Genomic DNA, 20,827 nt, shown 5'->3' on the forward strand with positions numbered 1-20,827 from the left:
AATAATTATATTGAACTCATTTAATTATTTTACTTGTATTAAACATTTTTATTTGTTTATCTAATAAATTATTATATGTATTACCAATTATGTTATAAATTCTTTCCATGTTCGAACCTTGGCTGAATTTGCGAGTCATGAATAAACTTATACTCTCCAGCATTTGGCTCAGCACCTTTGAAATAGAAATATTACATTAAGAAAAATTACCAATAATTTATATAATAATTGAGCATCATAACCGTAATCCATTTTATGTTAAAATAATGCGATAGCAGTTAGAATATTACATAATACATATAAAATATAATATGAGATAATATGTTGAGTAAGAATATGATTTAATTTATAAAATTATAAATTTTTATGTCTTAATTTCTACCTGGACCTTCGGCTGAGAGGTGAGCGTTACCCACAATAACATCTTCTGGAGCAGTATCTCGAGTTTCCGTTCTAAAGTTAGCTGGTTGAACCTAAAGTATCAATGTTTATTCATTAAAATTGTTATTATGTTCCTTTTATTTCTATTCCTATCTAAATAGAAGAGTATTATTATTGCATGTTTTTGTATAATGACGAATAAATCGTTAAAAACAATATTATATTGGCGTTCGATGAAACTTTGTAGGATTTATGTTGATAATTTTAAAATTCGACTATATCTGATTCCAGTAAAAGTCAATTGTACTTTAAGATGTGTTTGCTTACTACATATGCAACTTGCCCCGATACTGAAATCTTTTATAGGTAAATTTTTTGGTAAGTTTATTTATTTAAACGTTGTATAAAGTTTAATGACGGAAATAACACTTTCATTAATATACTTATTATATCTAAACTACGGCTGATATTTCCGAACTATGCTTTGGAATTATTAGTTAACAATAGGTATAGAGGCACACATTAAGGGGCTGTGTTTGCAAATAGATTCTTACTTTCCTTGAAAGCTAATTGTGATGCCATTAGGCTTTATTTAAAAATACCAGCTATTTCTCGTTTATATTTGGATTTTTATGATCTTATCTATCACAGATTAGCAGATCTAAAATGATTGAATGAACGTTTTTTATATATCTAATATTTGAAATATATAAACAAAAATAATTTTCAAAATATTAAACAAAAATTCAGTAACTATTCAAATTATTATAGACTACATAAGGAAATTTCAATTTATTTTACTCGCAGAGCCGCTTAAAGAAAACAAATAAACTTCCATACAAAATTGGTTCAGAAATACCTCTAAATATGTTTTAGGTAGATATTATTGTAAAATAACTACAGATTTTGAGATAGAAATAAAAGTAAAAAATAGATAATATCTACCTTCTTGTAATTCCAGTTTTTTTTAAGTAATCGGCAACACTAATTTATTATACATAGTTTGTGGAAGTGTACTTTATAACAAAGAACCGATAGAAAATACCTAATATTAACTTACTTTTTTTAAATCTTTACAACAAAACATATTTACCTGACCATCGTTCCTCATAAGATCAGGCATAACGACACCTCCAGGATACCTGTTGTAGATACCATTCAAATTATAATGCAGGTTCATATCGGGACCTATGTTCGCTTTGAGTAGCTGTTCCCAAATACCTCCTAAATGGAACAAAATTCAATTTAAATATTTCAACAAAGGGACGTAATTAAGCAAATGTAGGTACTCAATGTATTTTGCACCGTTATTGTATTTGTATATATATATAAAAGCAGTAAAATATATTGCACGCATGAGTTAGCCACTATCTATCTACTCCATTATATAGGTGTGCAGATCCCGAAGTCATTGGTTTGTCAAGAAATTCTCAGTGGCGGGCGGGCCGTAGTTTGACAGTTTTAACAATCGCGAATCTCGGTAATTACGTAAAGCGTGAATTCTCTTCGGTCGTTTCGGATTGCCGTGCTATCAGAGTGTCATGAAACAGAATAAACAGTACACCTATTGTTGCAAGCACACTCGAACACTTTAAAATCTCCTGTAGATTCGGCTGACATCATCGTTATTTTATATATTATATTGATTCCTATTATATATACGGCATTAGTATTAATTTGTTTAATCTTTGCACCAATTGATATGAAGTTTAACAATATCTCTGATGGTATTTAATTATGATGGTATGAAATTATGCCTTACCCTTATCAATAGACACAACCGGTCTGCTGGACTGCCAAGGATATTCACCATGAGCTTGGAAATAAACCGCGTACGTCGAGAGCTGAAGTTTTTTTTTTACATTAATTATTTTTGCGTTTTGTAGGCTAACAAAGCACTCGCTAGTTTCACAATGAATTAAGTCAGCTGTGAAAAGAGGCAACAAAATCTATTCGAAAATCTAAAAAAAATATAATTATTATCTATTATAACTACCCATAAAGGCAAAGGTCATATTCGTGATTCTGGCAATCGTCTAACGATACAAATAAGGCTTGATCACGATCTCGCATTTAGTACGAACGAAAGTTGCCTTTTAAAATTATATATTGTGTGTACAAATTTATAAAACTGTCTGCTAGAGATATATTTTATAGTGTTATTCCTAAAAATATTTAGAGAACGCATAAAATAGATGAGGCAACCTTGAAAGTTTGCCAATGCACAAACACTGAACCCTAGGTCCGGTCGCTGTAAACGTATAGAAGTTATACTCATTAAATATGTTCACCTGTGTATAATAAAGAGCGAGCCAGTATTTCCCTCCATGTCCAACGAAAGCTGTTTCGTTAGCGTCCAATAGGCCAGTCGGCAAGGGCTGATGTAATGTTTCCGGGGCTATACGAAGATTACAACCATACCTATACGTTTTTTTAATGAAAATAAATGTTATTGCTTATTTTCACGCCAAACATGCTACATGAAACTCTTACAACTAAAAACAATATTACTGAAAAATCGATCATTGCACTTTTAAATGTAACATCGGTTTCAGAGAAAAATTTCGAACCTGGAAGTACGACCCGATACGGTTTTCAATATATTTTATTATATATAATATATTTGTATATATAATTGTAGCATATTCTGAGGATCTAATATAGTAATATAAATAATAACCTATTCGAAAGACCAATTAAGTAGTTTGTTGCAAATTATAAAATTAATGATGGATTTTTAACTACAGTTTTGAATATATAGATATTTCAACCACAGGAGGAGTAAAGTATATATTATTAGGCCTATCTTACCAATCCGGACATGCCTTCAATATGTCATACGGAGCGCGATAATACTCAGCCCGTCGCACTACGGGGTTACGTATATTGAATCTCTCATTAGGATCAGTTAAATTGACTCGTTTTATTTTAACGTCTCTTCTTTCGCAGATATAGTCGTAATGAAATTTAGGAACCGATTCTCCACGAGCGCAATATGTAGCTGTAACGTATAGAAAATAATTTAGTATAATTGGGATTAAGATTAATTATTCATTGACTCAATTGCTTAAAATTATCTATTTCTATCATTTAAAAAAAATATTTACAATAGAAACAAAAGATAGACTTTAAGGTGCGTTTTATACCTATTGGCAAAGTTTAAAATATAGCAGAAGAAAAGGATTACTTGTTAAATTAATAACTATATGATTCAACGAATACTGGTGGTAGAATTTCCTGCAAGGTTTTGATAAGTACCAATAACTCATTTATATCGGTGAACTTCATGGTTATCATGCTTAGTATTGCTGTGTTTCATTTTGATTGAAGTGTGAGCCAATAGCAGTGAATTATAAAAAATATAAAATGTATAGAGAAATGGCACGGAAAGATCGTAACAATTACAATGTTCGAACCATTTGCCTATCTCTATCTAACGTTTGGTACCTTAGGAATAATTCCACCGAAAATATTTTCTAATAAAATGGCAGGATTCATATATATGTTTCTAGAATCGTCTAACTTACTTTTGTAGGTGTCGTTAGTGGAAACAACAGCGGCGTACCAGTCAATGCAGTATTTGTATCCCAAAACAGTTGGGTACCGTAGATAGGGTACTTTACATGTGAACCGTCCCTCCTGATACATAGCTCCCTATAATTAAAAAATCATGAATATATTTTATTGAAAGAAGGTCTGAAAGACACTTTTGAATCATTTTTCGAAATAAATTAAATTTAAAGCTGTCGCCCTTAGATTTTACCAAGATTATATTCATAGAAATTTACTAATTACTCTTTTTATTAAATCATATAAAAGTAAATTTATTCACCTGTATGTAAATCAACGATGGTTATAATAAAATCATTCCTTATAATAAGTATCTGACCTCGGGAAATAAAATATATAATACTTGTGTGAAAAAATTAGAATCTCAGGAATATTTCAAGAGTTCCTTATTCACGGTCTTAATTTATTCAACTACACCACGCGCCAGATGAAAATGTGGGTAGGATCTATGTAGATTAATATAGACTTATATATTAGTATAGATTAAAGGCGTGTCTGTGTTAGTGTGATAATAATTCATAGAAATATATGAATGGATAATTATACCGTCCCATGAGTATGAAATAAAAAAAAAATACCTTGCAAATAACACTTCTTCTTCCAGGCGGTCGAGAGACGCCTCCAAAACAATAAGTCCGGGTTCCATTGATCATGATTTCCGTTACACCAATATGTGATATCAGAGTTATGCCGTTTATCCCCGCTAAAGCAAAACGTTGTAAACCAGCGCGTTTACGTACTTCGACGTTATTCTTCATACTCATTGTGTTTACAATTGCCTGCCATCCGTATACAAACTCGTGCATTGGACCTAAATAACATATGTATAGATGATGATGGTGACGATGGTACCGTTTCAAAAGATACGAAAAATGGGCAACACCAAGATATGCTTTAAAACTTTAAAGTGACAGGCATAAAAAAGTATATTACGTAAATAGCAATCGCAATAGAAGAAATACAAACCAATTCCGAAACTGTCTCCGTCTAGGAAGTTGAACATTTCACCAAATGAATCCGGCATGAGACCGGCTATAACGGTAGACGTTTGTATGCCCTCGTCATGTAGCATAGGACCAATTTCATCCAGTGGAGTCGTGAACTCGTGGGAAATGTTGCTGTAGTGAGCGCGCGACGCTTCGATCTTATTAAACGCGGAATAACATAAACAAAGTTAAATCTTCGAAGTGAGATTAGTGAGAAAGTTATAATTTTGAAAAAGGCAAACTTCGTAGTAACTTTTAAGAATTGCGGTAAATCATCTTAATAAAAGTTCGTTGATTTGTAAATTGCATAAAATATGTCGCAACATAAATTTCAAAATTACAACTACGGAAAATTATTATAAAGAATATCATTATTCTGATTCAATTTACTTTTCTCTTACCGTAGAAAGCCATGTTGTTAGTAAATAAGCCGCAAACCACATTTCGTAGAAAGGCGCGTTAGAAACAAAATGCTTTGGATAATTTAATTAAAATAATTGAGTAATAGAAGTAACTTGTTAGGGAAATGTTTTTAATTGAATCAACTAATTGGAAACGACCATAACTACATAAAATGTTATATTTGAGTACGCGACTTTGTTTGTTTGGCCCATTATATAAATAAAAATTTTGCCAGAACTATTATATAAACATGAAACCTGATATTATATGCGAGAGCCTAAATGAAGATTTGCCGGCGCGAATTGCAGCAACTAAAAACCTTAGGCCACTAGCAAAAGTTAACAGGTAGTAAGGATCCACAAAGTTACTACACTAAAACGTCATAATATAGAGCATATGTTTTGTATTGTTTGTATTTTTGTGATTTACTATTATGGCGTAATTTTTCGAGATCGGTTAAATAATTTCCGAGCTTTTCGAAAAGTAATAATGAATTTAAATTTTATTTTTGTAGCATAACTTTAATATTATTGTTTTGGTAATTAAAACTTAAACCCAGTCCAAGATTGTTATTTTTTTAGTAAAATACTCTATTCGAGTAATCGAAATTAATTTTAAATTTTCTGACATATTTTGGAAGTGAATGTCTTTCGGTCCAATTTAAAATTCATATTCAATAGTCATAAAACTAATTTTGGGACCATTATTATTATTATAAATGAAACTTGATTTAAATACATAGCAAAAAGTTTATTTTATAAAACAGCTACAGATTCCAGATCTATTTGGCATAGGGATAATATCAGCATCGATTTACAAACGTTAACATATTAAATCAATTACAAGTCTTGTTAGTAGTTGTTCTTCTATTGCAAAAAAACATCCTATGATATGCATAAAATAATAGTACATGATATTTGAAATGTGATGATATATAGCGATAAGCTTTAACGAATTAAAACATTATACACTTAATAAAGTAAAGTATGTTATTTTAAGGTCCTAATAAACACATTTATGCATAAAATGCACCACTGGTATACAATTTCTTAAAATTAATTTAATGTTGATGTGATTTTTTTACTATATACATAACACTTTATTAAAATATAATATTTTAACTACAGTTTTGATGTTACCATTTTATAAAATTCAAATATTATTACATTTTTAAAGCATCTATAAAACAATAACAATATTCCTCAACAACTAAATTATTTATATATAAGCACCAAAAACTAAACAATATCAAGAATATATTATATATGTATATTTGTAAACAGAAACTCTTTTCTGTGATTTCGTTTTTTATTCCAACGATAAGTTTTTTTTCGTATTGCACACACAACACATAACACTTACATACACACAGCAGTGTGGGTCGAATAGAGAAAAAAGCCAATAAAACCAGGCTGAATTTAGGAAAAAGCAACAGGCACTTTAGTCCAGGCGCCTCTACAATACGAATTGTTAATCTATTTCGATAAGAACAAACTAGAAATAGATATTATCAAAGTAATAGATATGAATACTATCAAAGGGAAATAAAAAGTAAATTTTTATCACTGATGAACAAACGTTTTATCACTGATTTAATAAAAAAATTAGAAATCACAGACGGACATTTTAAAATAACTTTGTCATACAAAAAGAATGTAAAAAACCACCTACAAATAATATAATAATAATCCAAAAACCTTTTAACAAAAACAAAGTAAATAACATATAAGTACATAGTTTACATAACATCATTCATATTATAAAAGATATTTATCGTAAATTAGATCTTTTTATTGAGTCAATTACAAAATAATATTGAAAATAATTTCACACGTTAAAAAAGAGTAAAATTTCAAACCCGTAAACTTAATGTTTCAACGAATTTTACTTTATGAAATGCTATTCACTTATACCTACATCAAAGCCGAGGTGTGCCAATATATAGACATCGTGGATATTTAGATAGATAGAGTCTGACAAGAAAATAAGACTGTTTTCAGCGTCTAATTCGCGTTGACATTGACTTATCATAATGTGTTTGCGATTATGAAAACGAGACATACATATATCTTTTGAAAAGTAATTTAAAATGAGTCCATTAATAGTGAAGATTATACTATAAATCTATCTTATCTAATCGAATAAGTCCTTTTCTCGTCTTAAACTCTGAGTACAATTGGCACGGCATTATGCCAAGTTTCCATATTTTTCTAATCTAGACCTTATATAGAATAGTCTAGAATATATAATTTACTAACATTTAATTATGGCTTCTGTTATGGATAAATCATTTAAATTTTATTAATAATTTTATAATGGATTAGTGCCACTCATCGGTCATATAAATTTTCCATTAATGAAGATATTATTTTATATCGCCACTACAGGTAAATATAAAACTCTACTTTGTAATATAGTTTACTTAATTTAAGATTTTATTGTCTAAATCTTTATTTTGTTTATGAAAATATCTTATAGGCGATTTTGATAACTATAACTATTCCTCAATTATATTTTGATAAATTTAAGTTATAATTAAACATTCCAAACATTATTTGGATCGTCGTGAAGGTAATACTTTACAAGAGTACAATTACACCAACATATGTACTTTAGTAATAAATTAAGTACAGATTGTAATATTCAGATCTTTATTTTTAATAATAGTTATATAACTATGTATATATTTAATGTATATAGGAATTGTTTATTATATTGACGAGGTTACTTTTTTAGAATTACAGTTTATATGGCACTTGTACACTAATATTATCGAAATGATTATACACATGTAATAAATCACTAATAAAAAACAAATATTTTCAAATCATTATAAGATATTTTGTGTAAGAGTAATTGTTATGAAGGTAACTAAAATATAATATATAAAAAAATTGTAATCGAAGTATTTTGGGAATATTCATATCGACCATTATAATATATTTAGCTAAGAAATATCAGCCTTTTCATTTCACAGGAATATATTATTTATATTTTCCTAGATGTGGTCTATATATTCTTATACAACCCATATGGATTATACGAATACCTCTCTTTCACTGATTTGCGTCATATCGTCGTCCCAACCGAAAGAATTAGTTTTGTAAGGGTACAGGAAGTGCATGTTTACATGTAGGCGTTGACTTCTTCCTTTTCAAGTATCAAGTACTTTTCACAGGCAAGATATAAGTCATACCTAACATTTCGAGATGGCCGTGGTTAAAACCCGTGCATCTTAACCGATGATTTCGGGTTCAAACCCAGGCAAGCACCACTTCATTTTCATGTGCTTAATTTATGTTTATAATTCATCTCGTGCTCGGCGGTGAAGGAAAACATGGTGAGAAAACCAACATGTGTCTAATTTCAACGAAATTCTGCCACGTGTGTGTTCCACCAAAACCGCAATGTAGCAGCGTGGTGGAATATGCTCCAAACCTTCTCCTCAAAGGGAGAGCAGGCCTTAGCCCAGCAGTGGAAAATTTACAGGCTGTTAATGTTGTTGTAATGTTGTAACATTTACAATGTTATAAAGCTTGTGGATCTATATTAGTGCGATCCTTGTTTCTTATTGAACTTAGAATTATGACTTATTTTGGTTACTCTATTTTTACCCTTATGGATTAAAAATTATATTGCGTTAATAGTTTATAGTATCAACTAAAATCCATTCCACGAGTCGAACCCAGGGTACAAAATACAAGCACCTCGATACACGAGACGAGACAAATTCGCCATGTCAGACAATCCTAAGAAATTGTTTAGCCAATGAAGGCCTATTAACCAATGAGTGCACAATGGCAACCTTTTTTAGAAGCTAATTTCGTTAACGTCTAATCTCTATGTTCTTATTTATTAAAATATAATCCAACCTATACAAAATCCGATAATAAAATGGGTCACCTGAAATACGTACAACATCGATTCTAAAATGATTAAATACATTATTAATATTTATAAATAACGTTATGTTATTAAGTATACACAAATTGAAGCGAAAACCACAACGATAAAGAGACTAATGTTCTAAGGTAGGCAATTAATGAACATTTAGAAATATTTATACACAGTAAATTGTTTTAAACAAAATATTTAAAAGTTTTTTTTAGACAAGAGTAGTACTAAGTTACTTTAGTTTGAGGGCACAATTTACCACTTTTTTTTTTATTTATAACTCTTTAAACAATCTATGAAACAAATCAACATGTTGATCAATCTTAAAACGTATTTAATATTAACAATTAATTTCTAGACATGTTGTAGTAAATTAGATCATATTTTTCCGTCTATATGAACGCCGTAGATTAATACTATTACTATTCAAAGTAAGACTTTTATGTCCACTTCGTTGCCTGAATATATTTAATTTCTAACTATCCTTTCATAAATTACAGTATATTTAAAAATAAACTCAATGTAAAACAGATTATAAAAACATATGCTAAAATAATTGCCAGATTCGATTTTTCGTAAAGACAAAACTTATCTAGAAATACAATGTTGTCTGTGTAATTTAATAATTATACATAATAAAGTATATTATATTATAAGTATATATATTAAACATGATCTTATAATTAATTTTCCACTTAAAATTACATTTATATAGACTCATCAGCTTTTTTAAAGCATTCCTTTTACGGATCTATCTTTTTTTACCTTCATGCACAATTTGTATTACAAAAGTCAACCCGTTTCACTAACATAAATAAATAATTGTTAAATATTTCCTTATCCTTTCAAATATTTTTTTCTTATATTCTTTATGCATGCTATAATTACGACAACAATAATATAAAGCGTATGGATTCGAGACAATCTCTTATAATTACGTTTTGCATATAAAAGTACAAAAATTTTACTTTTACTTACCGTCTTATTAATAAACGTTTTTAATTTTTATTTTGATATCTGTTGATGAGTGTGTATCATACATTATAATTGTATTGAAATCTGAACCTGATGTTATGTGTCAGCACATAATATATTTTAAAATTAACGGTTTTTACGTAATATCGCGCCTAAAATATCCTCCGGTCATTTAAATGTTGGACAACATATGGCGGTGAATTGACGAAAAGAGTAATACTATTGATTATTACCGATATCATTAAAAACGACATAATTATGTCAACCTTCAATAAATTTTGGTTAACATGTTTTTTAAATGAAAAAGAATATTTATTTTTAATATTTACTGTGCTGTTACCAGGCTATTTCAACTGTTTATTTTAGTAGTGTATCATCAGTCATGATCAACTGACAGACGTCAAAAATGCTTCAGCTGTTAGAAATTTGTAATATATGTATATTATATTCTAATATAATAATTTGTTATTATGTTGATGAGTATTAACGGTTTATTAATAAGACGTTTGGATTAATTTATTCTACTCACTCAAACCAGATTATCATTCTTCTTTGTCTTCGACAGCAGATAGGAATAGTTTCTGGCACAAATGCGTGAACTTAGCTGTAACAAATACAAAACAATATGTAATTTACTGCATTTAAGTGCAACTTATGTACTGTTTTAAGATACTTAAGATAAAGCATTATCAATTATTAACAAGCAATTTTAAATGATAAAATAATATAAATTTATGAAATTATATGAAACCATATACTGGTTCTATAATAAAGTGTAAGTTAATAAACAATAAAGTTTACATACTCGAAACTTCTCTAACAATTTTGGGCTCGGACCGCACAAATAGGACGTATACGGGGACTCCAGCGAGGGTCATTAGGGCACCAGCCACGACGGCGACGGGTTCGCTCACTATCGGTACCACTAACAGCACCACACAGACCGTCACGAACACTATAGGCATCCATAGAGACACCTACAAATATAAAAAAAATATTTCAATATCACAAGCTTATTCCAAATATTCATTTTAGACATTAGTTAATTTCATATGCAATGATAAGGTTGAATGTTTAAATAATCTATAAGTTAAACTTACCTTAATAGGCCTAACTAAGTGTGGCTGCTTATACCGTAGCCACAGCACTGCACTGCAGCTGAGAGTTGTGAAAAATGATTCGACCACCGTGCAATATGTGATTAGCGAAGTCAAGTTGTTTGGGATCAGCATTAAAAGGGAGATCAGCATCTGAAGGTTACACATAGAATTAATATTGTTATTATTGATAAACAGACTTGGAAAAACAATGTTCATAAATATGTTTTAATCATTATTTTTGTTCTAACTTTTGCCTGCAATTTTTTTTTACACATGTTTATTCGATTCATATAACACCTTCAAAAAAGTTGTATCCATACACTTTAACTATAGCGAAGACTGGAACTTTGTTTATTACGAATATATAATATTTAATTTTTATATTTTCTTGTAAAGTTACCTACCTAAATACCCATAGACTTCACTCATAGGAATAATCAGTAATTCAGAGATTCCCTTCATCTGTTTCGTCCAAAACATAAGCTAGTGAACGATGACAAAGATATTGTCAGTCACTATTTGTTGAACACAAAGAGTATCTGCATTAAAGCGTCTGAAGATTATAAAAGTGACTGATAGGGAAGGGATCAATAAGTTCATACTACATTTGCTCATAGTTTGTTGAAAATTGTGAACGAGCAGAGTTCGTCAAGCAAACAGACATCAAAGATTAGATCTGTTTAATACGATCTGGCAAGTAGGTATTATGCACATTTTATTAGACCCTGTGACGAAACCAGAATAATCGAATTAACATTTTTATGGACAATAAAGTCCGTGCTCGAAGAATCTCCAAGAGCTGCTGAAGAAGCTGCATAAGCCATTACCAAGAAAAAAAAAACACCAAGAATCAATATTCAAAAATACTTACTAGGAACACAAGTGATGGTAGCGGCGACATGCATTTAACGTTTATATGTGCCAACAATTCTGGCATGTGACCATTTCGGGCACCTGCGAAGCACATACGCGATGATGTCATAATGTGTACAGACAGACCCCCGAGTATAGCGATAGCCACTAAGGTCGGCATTGCCCATTTTAACCAGCCTAAAGCAGTCACGGCAAAATCCTGTAACAAAATAGTTCAGCAAATATGAATGACGCCTGTAATAGACCCAACTTTTCAATAATTTATATAACATAAATATGGAATAAATGTAAAACTCAAATCCACAAATGTAACTCACAATTATTACGTAATCCAAATCAAGCTGCAAAAACTGTGATTGTGCTATTTTTTTTATAAAGTGTTAGTCGGATGAGTAAATGAGCCACCTGATGGTTAGTCGCTAGGCTCATCACCACCCATAGGCGCCTTAAGAAATATTAAACATTCTTATTATCTTAACATCGTATGTATTTAACGAAAACACATTTTTATTTCAATAACTATTGTAATTATAGTGTACTTTTAAAAACTATTTCAATTATCTTTCGATTATTTTATTGCCAAATCTCTATCAAATTTTAATGTGAAAATTTTGTTGGTTTATATTTTGCGGGCATATCATTTAATAGGCAATAAATTAATTGTCAATGTGGTAAATAGAATATTCTCTGAAGATATAAATTTAATGCAAAGTATTTTTTAAAACTTAACAACACACAAATAATTCACTCATTAAAAAGTACTCACAACTGCAATAGCTTCAGTGGCTCTTACTCCTGTGGGACCCAGTACAGCAAGATATGATACATTAGCCAAGATATATATAGCTGTGACCAGGGGTAGTGACAAATAAATAGCTCGAGGTAAATTTACAAATGGATCTCGGAGCTCTTCAGTCATAAAGTTCAGATAATTCCTAAAAAAAATATTACATAATAATAAATCAAATAAAATTTCATGGATATTTTGCTTTCATAAATCTTTTATTTCAATAATAAAGAGGAAAATTGAATTTAAAACGTACCATCCAGAATAAGAAAAGATTCCTGAATAGAATGCAACGGACCAGTCACTCACTGATGTTTTTGTTCCAACCCATCCATTGTCAAAATGTTCTACTCCTCCTGAAAAATAATTTACTTAGAAATCTTCACTTATTATTAGAATAAGAAAGAATTTAGTAATTTTTATTAATTGAATAAGTGATACATGAGAGATCTACAAGTATGATTTTGCATAAAACAAAATAAATGAAATCGTAATAAACACTTTGTAATAATATTGTAATAAACACAATTGTAATTGCAAATATAAAACATTGTATTACCTCCTGCCATCCAAACAATACCACCGACTATAATAATGACTAGTGCTGAGATCTTGGTGAACATAAATACATTTTGTATGCGAGTTGTAAACCTCACGTCATAGGCGTTTATGAATGTTAGGAAACCTGCAACAAGTAAATATCTTAGTAATATATGTTGACTAAATTATATTTTGTTTAATTTAATTCGTCAGTGAGATATGTGTGGAAAATCAGACAGGAAAGAATCAAAATCAAATATCAATAATAAAAATATTAACACAACAATAGTGCTGACTAAATATACAAACTAAAAAATTCCTAATAATTTAAATACATATTAAACAAAGTATATCACCTAAGTATTTAGTTTATTTTACTTTCCAAATATTATAATATAATAATTATGCAAAATAGGTGAAACTTTATATCAAAAATGGACAAAACTGGTTCTACCTACTCAACATTCTATACTAACTTTTAGATGCAAATGATAATATTAGAAAATTATTCATGAATATATATATATCATAGAAAAAATTTTTACTAATGATTTAGGTTGTACGACTTGGATAGAGAGACTCCAGCCTAACATATACTTCAGATAGACAAGACTTAGATAATGTTTTTTTTTAAAGTGCTAATTATATTATTGTAATCAATAAATTTATAATTACAGTTCATTTTCTGAGCAAATGCTGCCTAAAATATAAATAAGTATAAAACAGAGACACAAAAACTCTTTATGAAAGATTTGTATTGTTGATCTTCAACTTAACTACAAATCAAATCTAAATTTTTTTATTCAACTAAACTTTTACAAGTATTTGATTGCAAGTGTTACTGAAAAGTTTAGTGCTGTATAAAGCATATAGGCATTAACATTTACTGAGAAATTATCCCATAGTCTATGCCTACAAATTCAGAAAGTGATCAGTTTTACACAAATCAAGTTTTACCATAGCCAGTCATATCTACAATCCACTAGTGCATAGTTATGCAGGTGTAGTTATTGCCTATATAGGCATTAACATTTACTGAGAAATGCTCCTATAGTCTACGTCTAACTCTTCAATAACATATAAGGTATTATATATGAGGAAACCTGCATGTGGCTAATTGCAACGATATTCTGCCACATGTGTATTCCACCAACCCGCATTGGAGCAGCATGGTGGAATATGCTCCATACCTTCTCTTTATAGGGAGAGGAGGCCTTAGCTCAGCATTGGGAAATTTTAAAATTACAGACTGTTAATGTAAAAAAAAAATGTAATGTAATGTATTTTATTTTACAAATATCAAGTTTTATCAAAGTGGGTCATATCTCCACAACTATGCAGGTACACCAAATATCTATCTCTTGTAGGAACTACGCCAACAATTTCTTTATAATATAAGACTTTTTGTTCAATCTGATTGCCACATAGGATTTTTAATCAAAACATAACATATTAATTAACAGCATTTTTTGTACATAATGTGAAGTATAATTTAAAAAGTCAGTGTGTTTTAAATAAGGTTATGTTAGATTTCATACTCTAGTTAACTACTTGTTTCTATAATAATATTATAATAAGGTATGGTACTTACAAATTGTTACTGCTGCAATTAGCTTTCGACTTAGTGGATCTATTGGACAATTTGGAAAAATTGGTTCCAAAAGATTGTTTGCAAATGTTAAGGACATAATTGCATTGGTACTTGGTCTGGAAAGATATATGTTTGCTTTAAATCAAACAGATGAGTAAAATATAATTTATCATCAGAGAGATTACAAAATATTATATTTTATAAATAATAGTCCAACAAACCTATTAAGAATATACTCATGCAGTAATCATATATGGACTATTAAGTTTCAACAAATTACTTATATATGACTATATTCAGATTAATCTGGGCACTTACACAAACACTAAGTTAGCATCCCATAGGTACAGAAAAGCTGGCAAAGGTCCAAATGCTTCATTGATGTAATGGTAATCACCCCCACTCTGTGCTAGAGTTGTACCTATACAAATGTTGAATATTAGTTCTATTTATTGTATGTGCTTATATTTGAATTATATATTATACTATTAATCAAAATATGAGAAATAGTGCACACAATTAATTTATATTTTATATAAAAAAAAAAAAAATTATTAGAATACTTAGATGATAATGATGCAAAATATACTACATATGAATCTCACGCCACAATTTGGAATAAATATTAATATTAGTTTTAACTTTTTTAAATAGTAGGAATAGTTGTTAGTTATTAGTTTTAAGCTTAAGTTGACTCTCAAGAACATATGAAGCATAAATAATTTGCTCATATTATGCAGATATTGTTACACATTAATATGGGTAGTAAAACTATAGGACCACACAAGAATTACTTTAAAGATTTATGAAAAAAAAAGTTGAAATAAAATTTCTTAAAGAAATAAATAACTAATGATTTAATTACTGAGTAACGTTCTTATGAATAAAGTTCGGTCTTATATTTAACATACAATTAAAATTTATAAACAAACTTTGTTTTTATTTACCTAGTTCCGCATAAGACATAGCTCCGAGAGTCGCTAATACTCCGCACGCAGCCCACACCGATAACGCACCCCATACCGATCCAGTTTTTTCTAAGACTTCTTTAGGAGATATAAAAATACCACTGCCAAATATAATACCAAGAATTATCGCAACCCCTTCCAATAACCCTAGCTGTTTTCGCATTTTTACCCTTTCGTTGCTCATTTTTAAAGATCACTTTTCCGTAACTTGTTTAGTAGAAACTGGTTGCAAACGATCTTAAGGCTTTATTTTAAAGAAGTAGAACGCACTATTTCTCGTTACTAGACCAACTTAACCTATATAAAATAGAAACAAGTAATTGACCTCTCACATGACTAATTACTCTTTTTAATTGGTATGTGAAAACTGAAGCATACGAGTACGGACTCATTCACATTCAAGGTACTATATATTTTAAGACGCTAATCACATTTTCAGGATTTTTTAAAATACCTACGAATATTTTGTTAATGCGGTACCGACCGACACAGATATTTTTGACAGACTAAAATAGAATATAGATGTTCGAACTTCGAGTTTCACTCGCTATCAATCGGTATTCAGTAATCGGACATCGGTAAAAATGTATTTAGAATGAATCAGAGTTAAAAACACGTTACGATATTTTTATTGCATATATTTTGCTCTAAACCATAAATACATCCAAGATGTTGGCCTTGGGGAGGTGTTATTCCAACAGATATCCGAAGCAGCGACTTTTTTTTTTGGTTTAGAAGTTTTCCTTTAATAGAAACGACGAAGACTCACTGCTGTCGTTCCTGAAAACAAGCAGCCAAGTACGAGTAAAAACTTGATCAAGACGAGCTAGTCGAAATTTTAAGGTGAGGACGCTACAACGTAAAAAAAATAACCAGATACCTCTCGATCGACGATGAACACGTTTATCAAATTACGCAGGTGTATTGCAGGCCAAGCACTAGTAACAAATAGAGCAACTGCAGAGGTTCGAACACGATCATCGACATGGCGTGTCCGATGTACAAACAAAAAGTTAAAAACGAGGGGGTAGTATTGCCTTCTCCGCACCGACACTGAATAAAATTTAAAAGCAAAGTGGCATCCTTCCTGAGTTGCATCTCATCAGAGTAGTTCGATGTGGCTTCAGGAAATGTGCCCCTTGCTGACTTCTTTCATCGGGACAAAGAAGCACCGCAAGAAGAAGATCAATACCAGCATATTGGTTGTTAAGACATACAATAGAATGCATCCTACAAAAAGCTGCAAGTCGTCGTCAAAGTCTTCACGTCGCCAATACTCTAGTGACTGAAGACGAAAGGCTTTAACCACAGTGCGTCCTACCGGTCATGACCTACGCAGCCGAGACACTTACACAAATTTAAAGTCGCTCATCGGGCTATGGAAAGAACTATGCTTGGCGTTTCCCTGAAGGATCAAATCCGGAACGAGGTAATCCGACAGAGAACGAAGGTGATCGACATAGCTCAGACGATTAGCTAGCTGAAGTGGCAGTGGGCCAGTGTGACACCTGTCAAAGATCCGATAGCTGAAGGGGTAATAAGGTTCTAGAATGGAGACCGTGAATCGGCAAGCGTCGTGTAGGACGCCCTGTGGCACGGTGGAGCGATGATGTACGGAAGGTGAAGAAGGGCCGAATATCGGGCTCAGTGGTGCCCCTTGGGGGAGGCCTATGTCCAAAAGTGGACTCATACAGGCTGATTATTATGATGATGAAAAAGCTGCAACACCCATAAAAAACACTCGGTCACTAGAATACAGCAGCGGCCACTAGTAAGAAATATTTTACGTTCACCAAGGGGTACTGAATGTACTTTGCAAGGATGTGACCCTATGTCCATTAAACTACAGCAGATTGCACGCTTAGGCATTCAAACTGATATAATTCTGAGGTAAGATTAGTTATTAATTTAATTCCATTAATCTACACTAATAATAATAAAAAGCTGAATAGTGGTTAGAACGCTCGTCTCAGGAGCTTCCAATCCTATTAGATAAATTATTTTTGCGTTCAATATTCCATTTACCTAGGAAGGGTAATAGACCATGCTTAGCTCTATAAGGTTTTTTAATTATTAGTTTACTGTTGTTTACATAGGTATGTAAGTTAGTTTATCATGTATATGAATGCAACATTAATAAAAATAATGAATCTTAATTTAACGCAATAAAAACGCTGGGAACAGCTATTGCTATATAAATGAAATCTGTATATACATTAACTAATTTCCACTGACTGGCTTCCATTTAATTATGTTTAACCACGCGTTTATGTAGATATATGACGATGTAATTTTTCAATAAATTTGTTTAGAAAATGGACTATGTTCCAATCAACAATACGCTTAATAAATGTAATTGTCATGCAGCAATAAGTTTGAATAGTTGCGTAAGATTTTTTTAATCGTTGTCGATTAAATACGCTAACTATTAAAACAATTAAAATCTATCTTCATAAAATATAGTAAATTAAATATACATGGTAATGTTGAATATGTTTATTTTTTAAAGTATTAATAATCTTAAAATAATTTTGGAGATATTTCCGGATCGGGATCCGGATAATATTGCAGTAAATCAGCAACCGGAGCTTCTTGATCCTCATAAAAATCACACGCTAATAAATACTCGCGTTTTGAGTAGTCGTCTCCTTTGCAAAACAATTCGCCTGAAAAAATAAATTAAGATAACTCACTACTCTCTCTGTCGCTCTCTCTCTCTCTCTCTGACTAATGGCTAAGTGTGTAATTTTTTTTCTTACCTTCCACGTACATGATGTGAACCGAACTTTTTGTTTCAAGGGCTCCGACACAATAATGTTCCTCCGTAAGACTCGGGTGCCAATACATAATGGCATCTCTACAAGACGATCCAGCAATTGGAAGTAATATTCTGTCCTAATTTTTAGAAAAAATGTTTACAAACCATTTCTTAGATACAAAATTTGATGCTTTTTTTAAACCAAGCCCAAAATTTACCTTACATATGATTTTATTGTTAACTATAGGTTCCTTTACTTCTCCCGTACAGAAGAACTTGCGTTTTTTCCTCATTATAACGGTGCTTATTTCCAAAACAGTTTTTATGCTGTTGCCTGTCGCAATAAATTGAATATAATTGGTAAAAGTAGGTATATTATATTGAATATGATACATAAAATATTACCTTTTTCTCCATTAATCGCTTCTAACTCACGCATACCCCTAACTTGAGTCTCTCGACTGTTCTGCTGTTTCATGTACGTCGCCAATCTATTCATCGCATCTACGAATTCGTCTATTGGGCCTAAAACCCGTATAAAAAGTTTTTTTTTATTTTATATTTTTTTAATTGATTAATTTAAAATAGAAATAGAAAAAAATAATTTTTAAATTAACCAATCAAACAAAATAATCCTATTACATAAAATAATATTGCAATCAAATAAATTGAAAGAATTTTGATGTTAAATATTTAAGGTTAAGTTGTTTTTCACGAATCCTACTGACACGAAAATGTATACAGCTACTTTTCTTTGTTTGATCGGTTTATAGATTAATTAATTTATGGAAAAATTTGAAGAATAATCATTTACCTGTTCCAAAACTTCCTCCATCTAAGTAATTTAAAAATTGATAAAATCTTAATGCTTCATCGGATTCTATTTCATCCATTACTGGTCTCTGTAAATGTGTGTCTTACTTATATAATTATATTAATAGGGCAAAAGTTGATTAAAACAATATTATGATAGGATTACTTACGAATTTACCACTCCAAGCTCCTACATCGGAGTACAGAGAATTGACTCTACTTGGCATCCAATCCAATGATGATCGAGCAACCAAAACTGGATGCTAGAAAAACAGATTTACCTTTAAAGTAGGTACCTAGTCACATCCATAATTCGGTAAGTGTGCTTGAAAAGCCCGTCTGGGTAGGTACTAGGTACACCATTAGATATTGTGTTTTGGTACGAAAGGGCGAATAAGCCAGTATAACTTTTAGCTACAGACAGGAGGAACAAATCAAAATTTACTTTATTCAAGTACGCTTTTACAAGCACTTTTGAATCGTCACTTTACAAACTATAATAAGTGAAGCTTAATATAGTTTGTCATCTTAGTTTTTGAGATTGGTGGTGCATTGGCGAGGAAATTTTTATATTTGTTACAGTACCAATGTCTATGGGCAGTGGTACTGTAAAAAACCATATATTATTGGATGACCTATTTGTCAGTCCACCTACTTATAACACAAAAAAAAAGTATACGTTTACAATTATCTTTGAGTTAAATATCCACTCTAATGATAAACATTGCATAATATGATAAACCTTTAATAATAATATTTTAAATATATAAACATATTATCCTCAGATGTTATCCTAACATATTTTATAACTACCTCAATTGTTTACTATGAATATTAAAAGAAATATCTGTATTGGACGTTTAATTAAATATATAAACAAATTGAGTGTTTATGTAGGTACCTAATAATAAGAAACTTTTACAAAACCAACGAATATAAGTATGTTTGTATTATTTCGACTTACAGTTGAGGCTTGTCTTGCATTATTATGTTTTATATATAAAACAAAAGATAACAAAAATAATTCACTTTGTAACATGTGTTTCATTTTAGTAGAATGAAAATAAAATAGTATTGAAAAGTGAGCCCATTATTTTTTTTATTTCTCTGCCTTAATTGAATGCATTGTTATTTATTTAATCGCTCGCCACTCATATTGTTTAATAGTTTATTTGAGTCCTGTAACGAG

At 30.5% G+C, this 20,827-nt stretch overlaps 3 protein-coding genes across 3 annotated transcripts; all 3 read right to left on the reverse strand.

Moving 5' to 3' along the window:
- Window positions 1-60: 60 nt before the first annotated feature.
- Window positions 61-5,408, reverse strand: LOC113401634 (uncharacterized). Its single transcript, XM_064220486.1, has 10 exons — window positions 5,339-5,408; window positions 4,918-5,095; window positions 4,530-4,762; window positions 3,909-4,035; window positions 3,193-3,382; window positions 2,673-2,802; window positions 2,144-2,225; window positions 1,475-1,605; window positions 383-473; window positions 61-175 (listed from the first exon to the last, which is right to left on the reverse strand). The coding sequence occupies exons 1-10, from the start codon at window positions 5,378-5,380 to the stop codon at window positions 93-95; spliced, it is 1,287 nt and encodes a 428-aa protein (XP_064076556.1). The 5' UTR covers window positions 5,381-5,408; the 3' UTR covers window positions 61-92.
- A 3,836-nt stretch (window positions 5,409-9,244) lies between these two features.
- On the reverse strand, window positions 9,245-16,588 carry LOC113401602 (large neutral amino acids transporter small subunit 1). Its single transcript, XM_026641580.2, has 10 exons — window positions 16,047-16,588; window positions 15,418-15,520; window positions 15,100-15,215; window positions 13,528-13,653; window positions 13,225-13,324; window positions 12,948-13,116; window positions 12,180-12,380; window positions 11,309-11,458; window positions 11,014-11,185; window positions 9,245-10,812 (listed from the first exon to the last, which is right to left on the reverse strand). The coding sequence occupies exons 1-10, from the start codon at window positions 16,249-16,251 to the stop codon at window positions 10,751-10,753; spliced, it is 1,404 nt and encodes a 467-aa protein (XP_026497365.2). The 5' UTR covers window positions 16,252-16,588; the 3' UTR covers window positions 9,245-10,750.
- Window positions 16,589-18,548: 1,960 nt separating this feature from the next.
- On the reverse strand, window positions 18,549-20,713 carry LOC113401444 (uncharacterized). The gene is made up of 7 exons (XM_064220406.1): window positions 20,603-20,713; window positions 19,809-19,901; window positions 19,640-19,727; window positions 19,231-19,350; window positions 19,044-19,159; window positions 18,827-18,962; window positions 18,549-18,733 (listed from the first exon to the last, which is right to left on the reverse strand). Exons 1-7 carry the CDS (start codon window positions 20,684-20,686, stop codon window positions 18,588-18,590), a joined length of 783 nt encoding a protein of 260 aa, XP_064076476.1. The 5' UTR covers window positions 20,687-20,713; the 3' UTR covers window positions 18,549-18,587.
- Between the last annotated feature and the right edge of the window lie 114 nt (window positions 20,714-20,827).

The sequence above is a fragment of the Vanessa tameamea genome, chromosome Z (assembly GCF_037043105.1).
Source record: "Vanessa tameamea isolate UH-Manoa-2023 chromosome Z, ilVanTame1 primary haplotype, whole genome shotgun sequence".
In the NCBI taxonomy this organism is placed as follows: Eukaryota; Metazoa; Arthropoda; class Insecta; order Lepidoptera; family Nymphalidae; genus Vanessa; species Vanessa tameamea.

Excerpts from the sequence above, each read along its gene's own strand:
- LOC113401634 (XM_064220486.1), bottom strand. The coding sequence starts at position 5,380 with ATGTGGTTTGCGGCTTATTTACTAACAACATGGCTTTCTACG. Across the intron at positions 4,763-4,917 it reads CGGAGACAGTTTCGGAATTG|GTCCAATGCACGAGTTTGTA; the intron begins GTTTGTATTTCT and ends TATGTTATTTAG. Across the intron at positions 474-1,474 it reads TTATGAGGAACGATGGTCAG|GTTCAACCAGCTAACTTTAG; the intron begins GTAAATATGTTT and ends TTGATACTTTAG.
- LOC113401602 (XM_026641580.2), bottom strand. The coding sequence starts at position 16,251 with ATGAGCAACGAAAGGGTAAAAATGCGAAAACAGCTAGGGTTATTGGAA. Across the intron at positions 15,216-15,417 it reads GATGCTAACTTAGTGTTTGT|ACCAAGTACCAATGCAATTA; the intron begins GTAAGTGCCCAG and ends ATATCTTTCCAG. Across the intron at positions 11,459-12,179 it reads TACCATCACTTGTGTTCCTA|ATGCTGATCTCCCTTTTAAT; the intron begins GTAAGTATTTTT and ends TGTAACCTTCAG.
- LOC113401444 (XM_064220406.1), bottom strand. The coding sequence starts at position 20,686 with ATGAAACACATGTTACAAAGTGAATTATTTTTGTTATCTTTTGTTTTA. Across the intron at positions 19,728-19,808 it reads GAGCTTGGAGTGGTAAATTC|AGACCAGTAATGGATGAAAT; the intron begins GTAAGTAATCCT and ends ACACATTTACAG. Across the intron at positions 19,351-19,639 it reads TGGAGGAAGTTTTGGAACAG|GCCCAATAGACGAATTCGTA; the intron begins GTAAATGATTAT and ends TACGGGTTTTAG.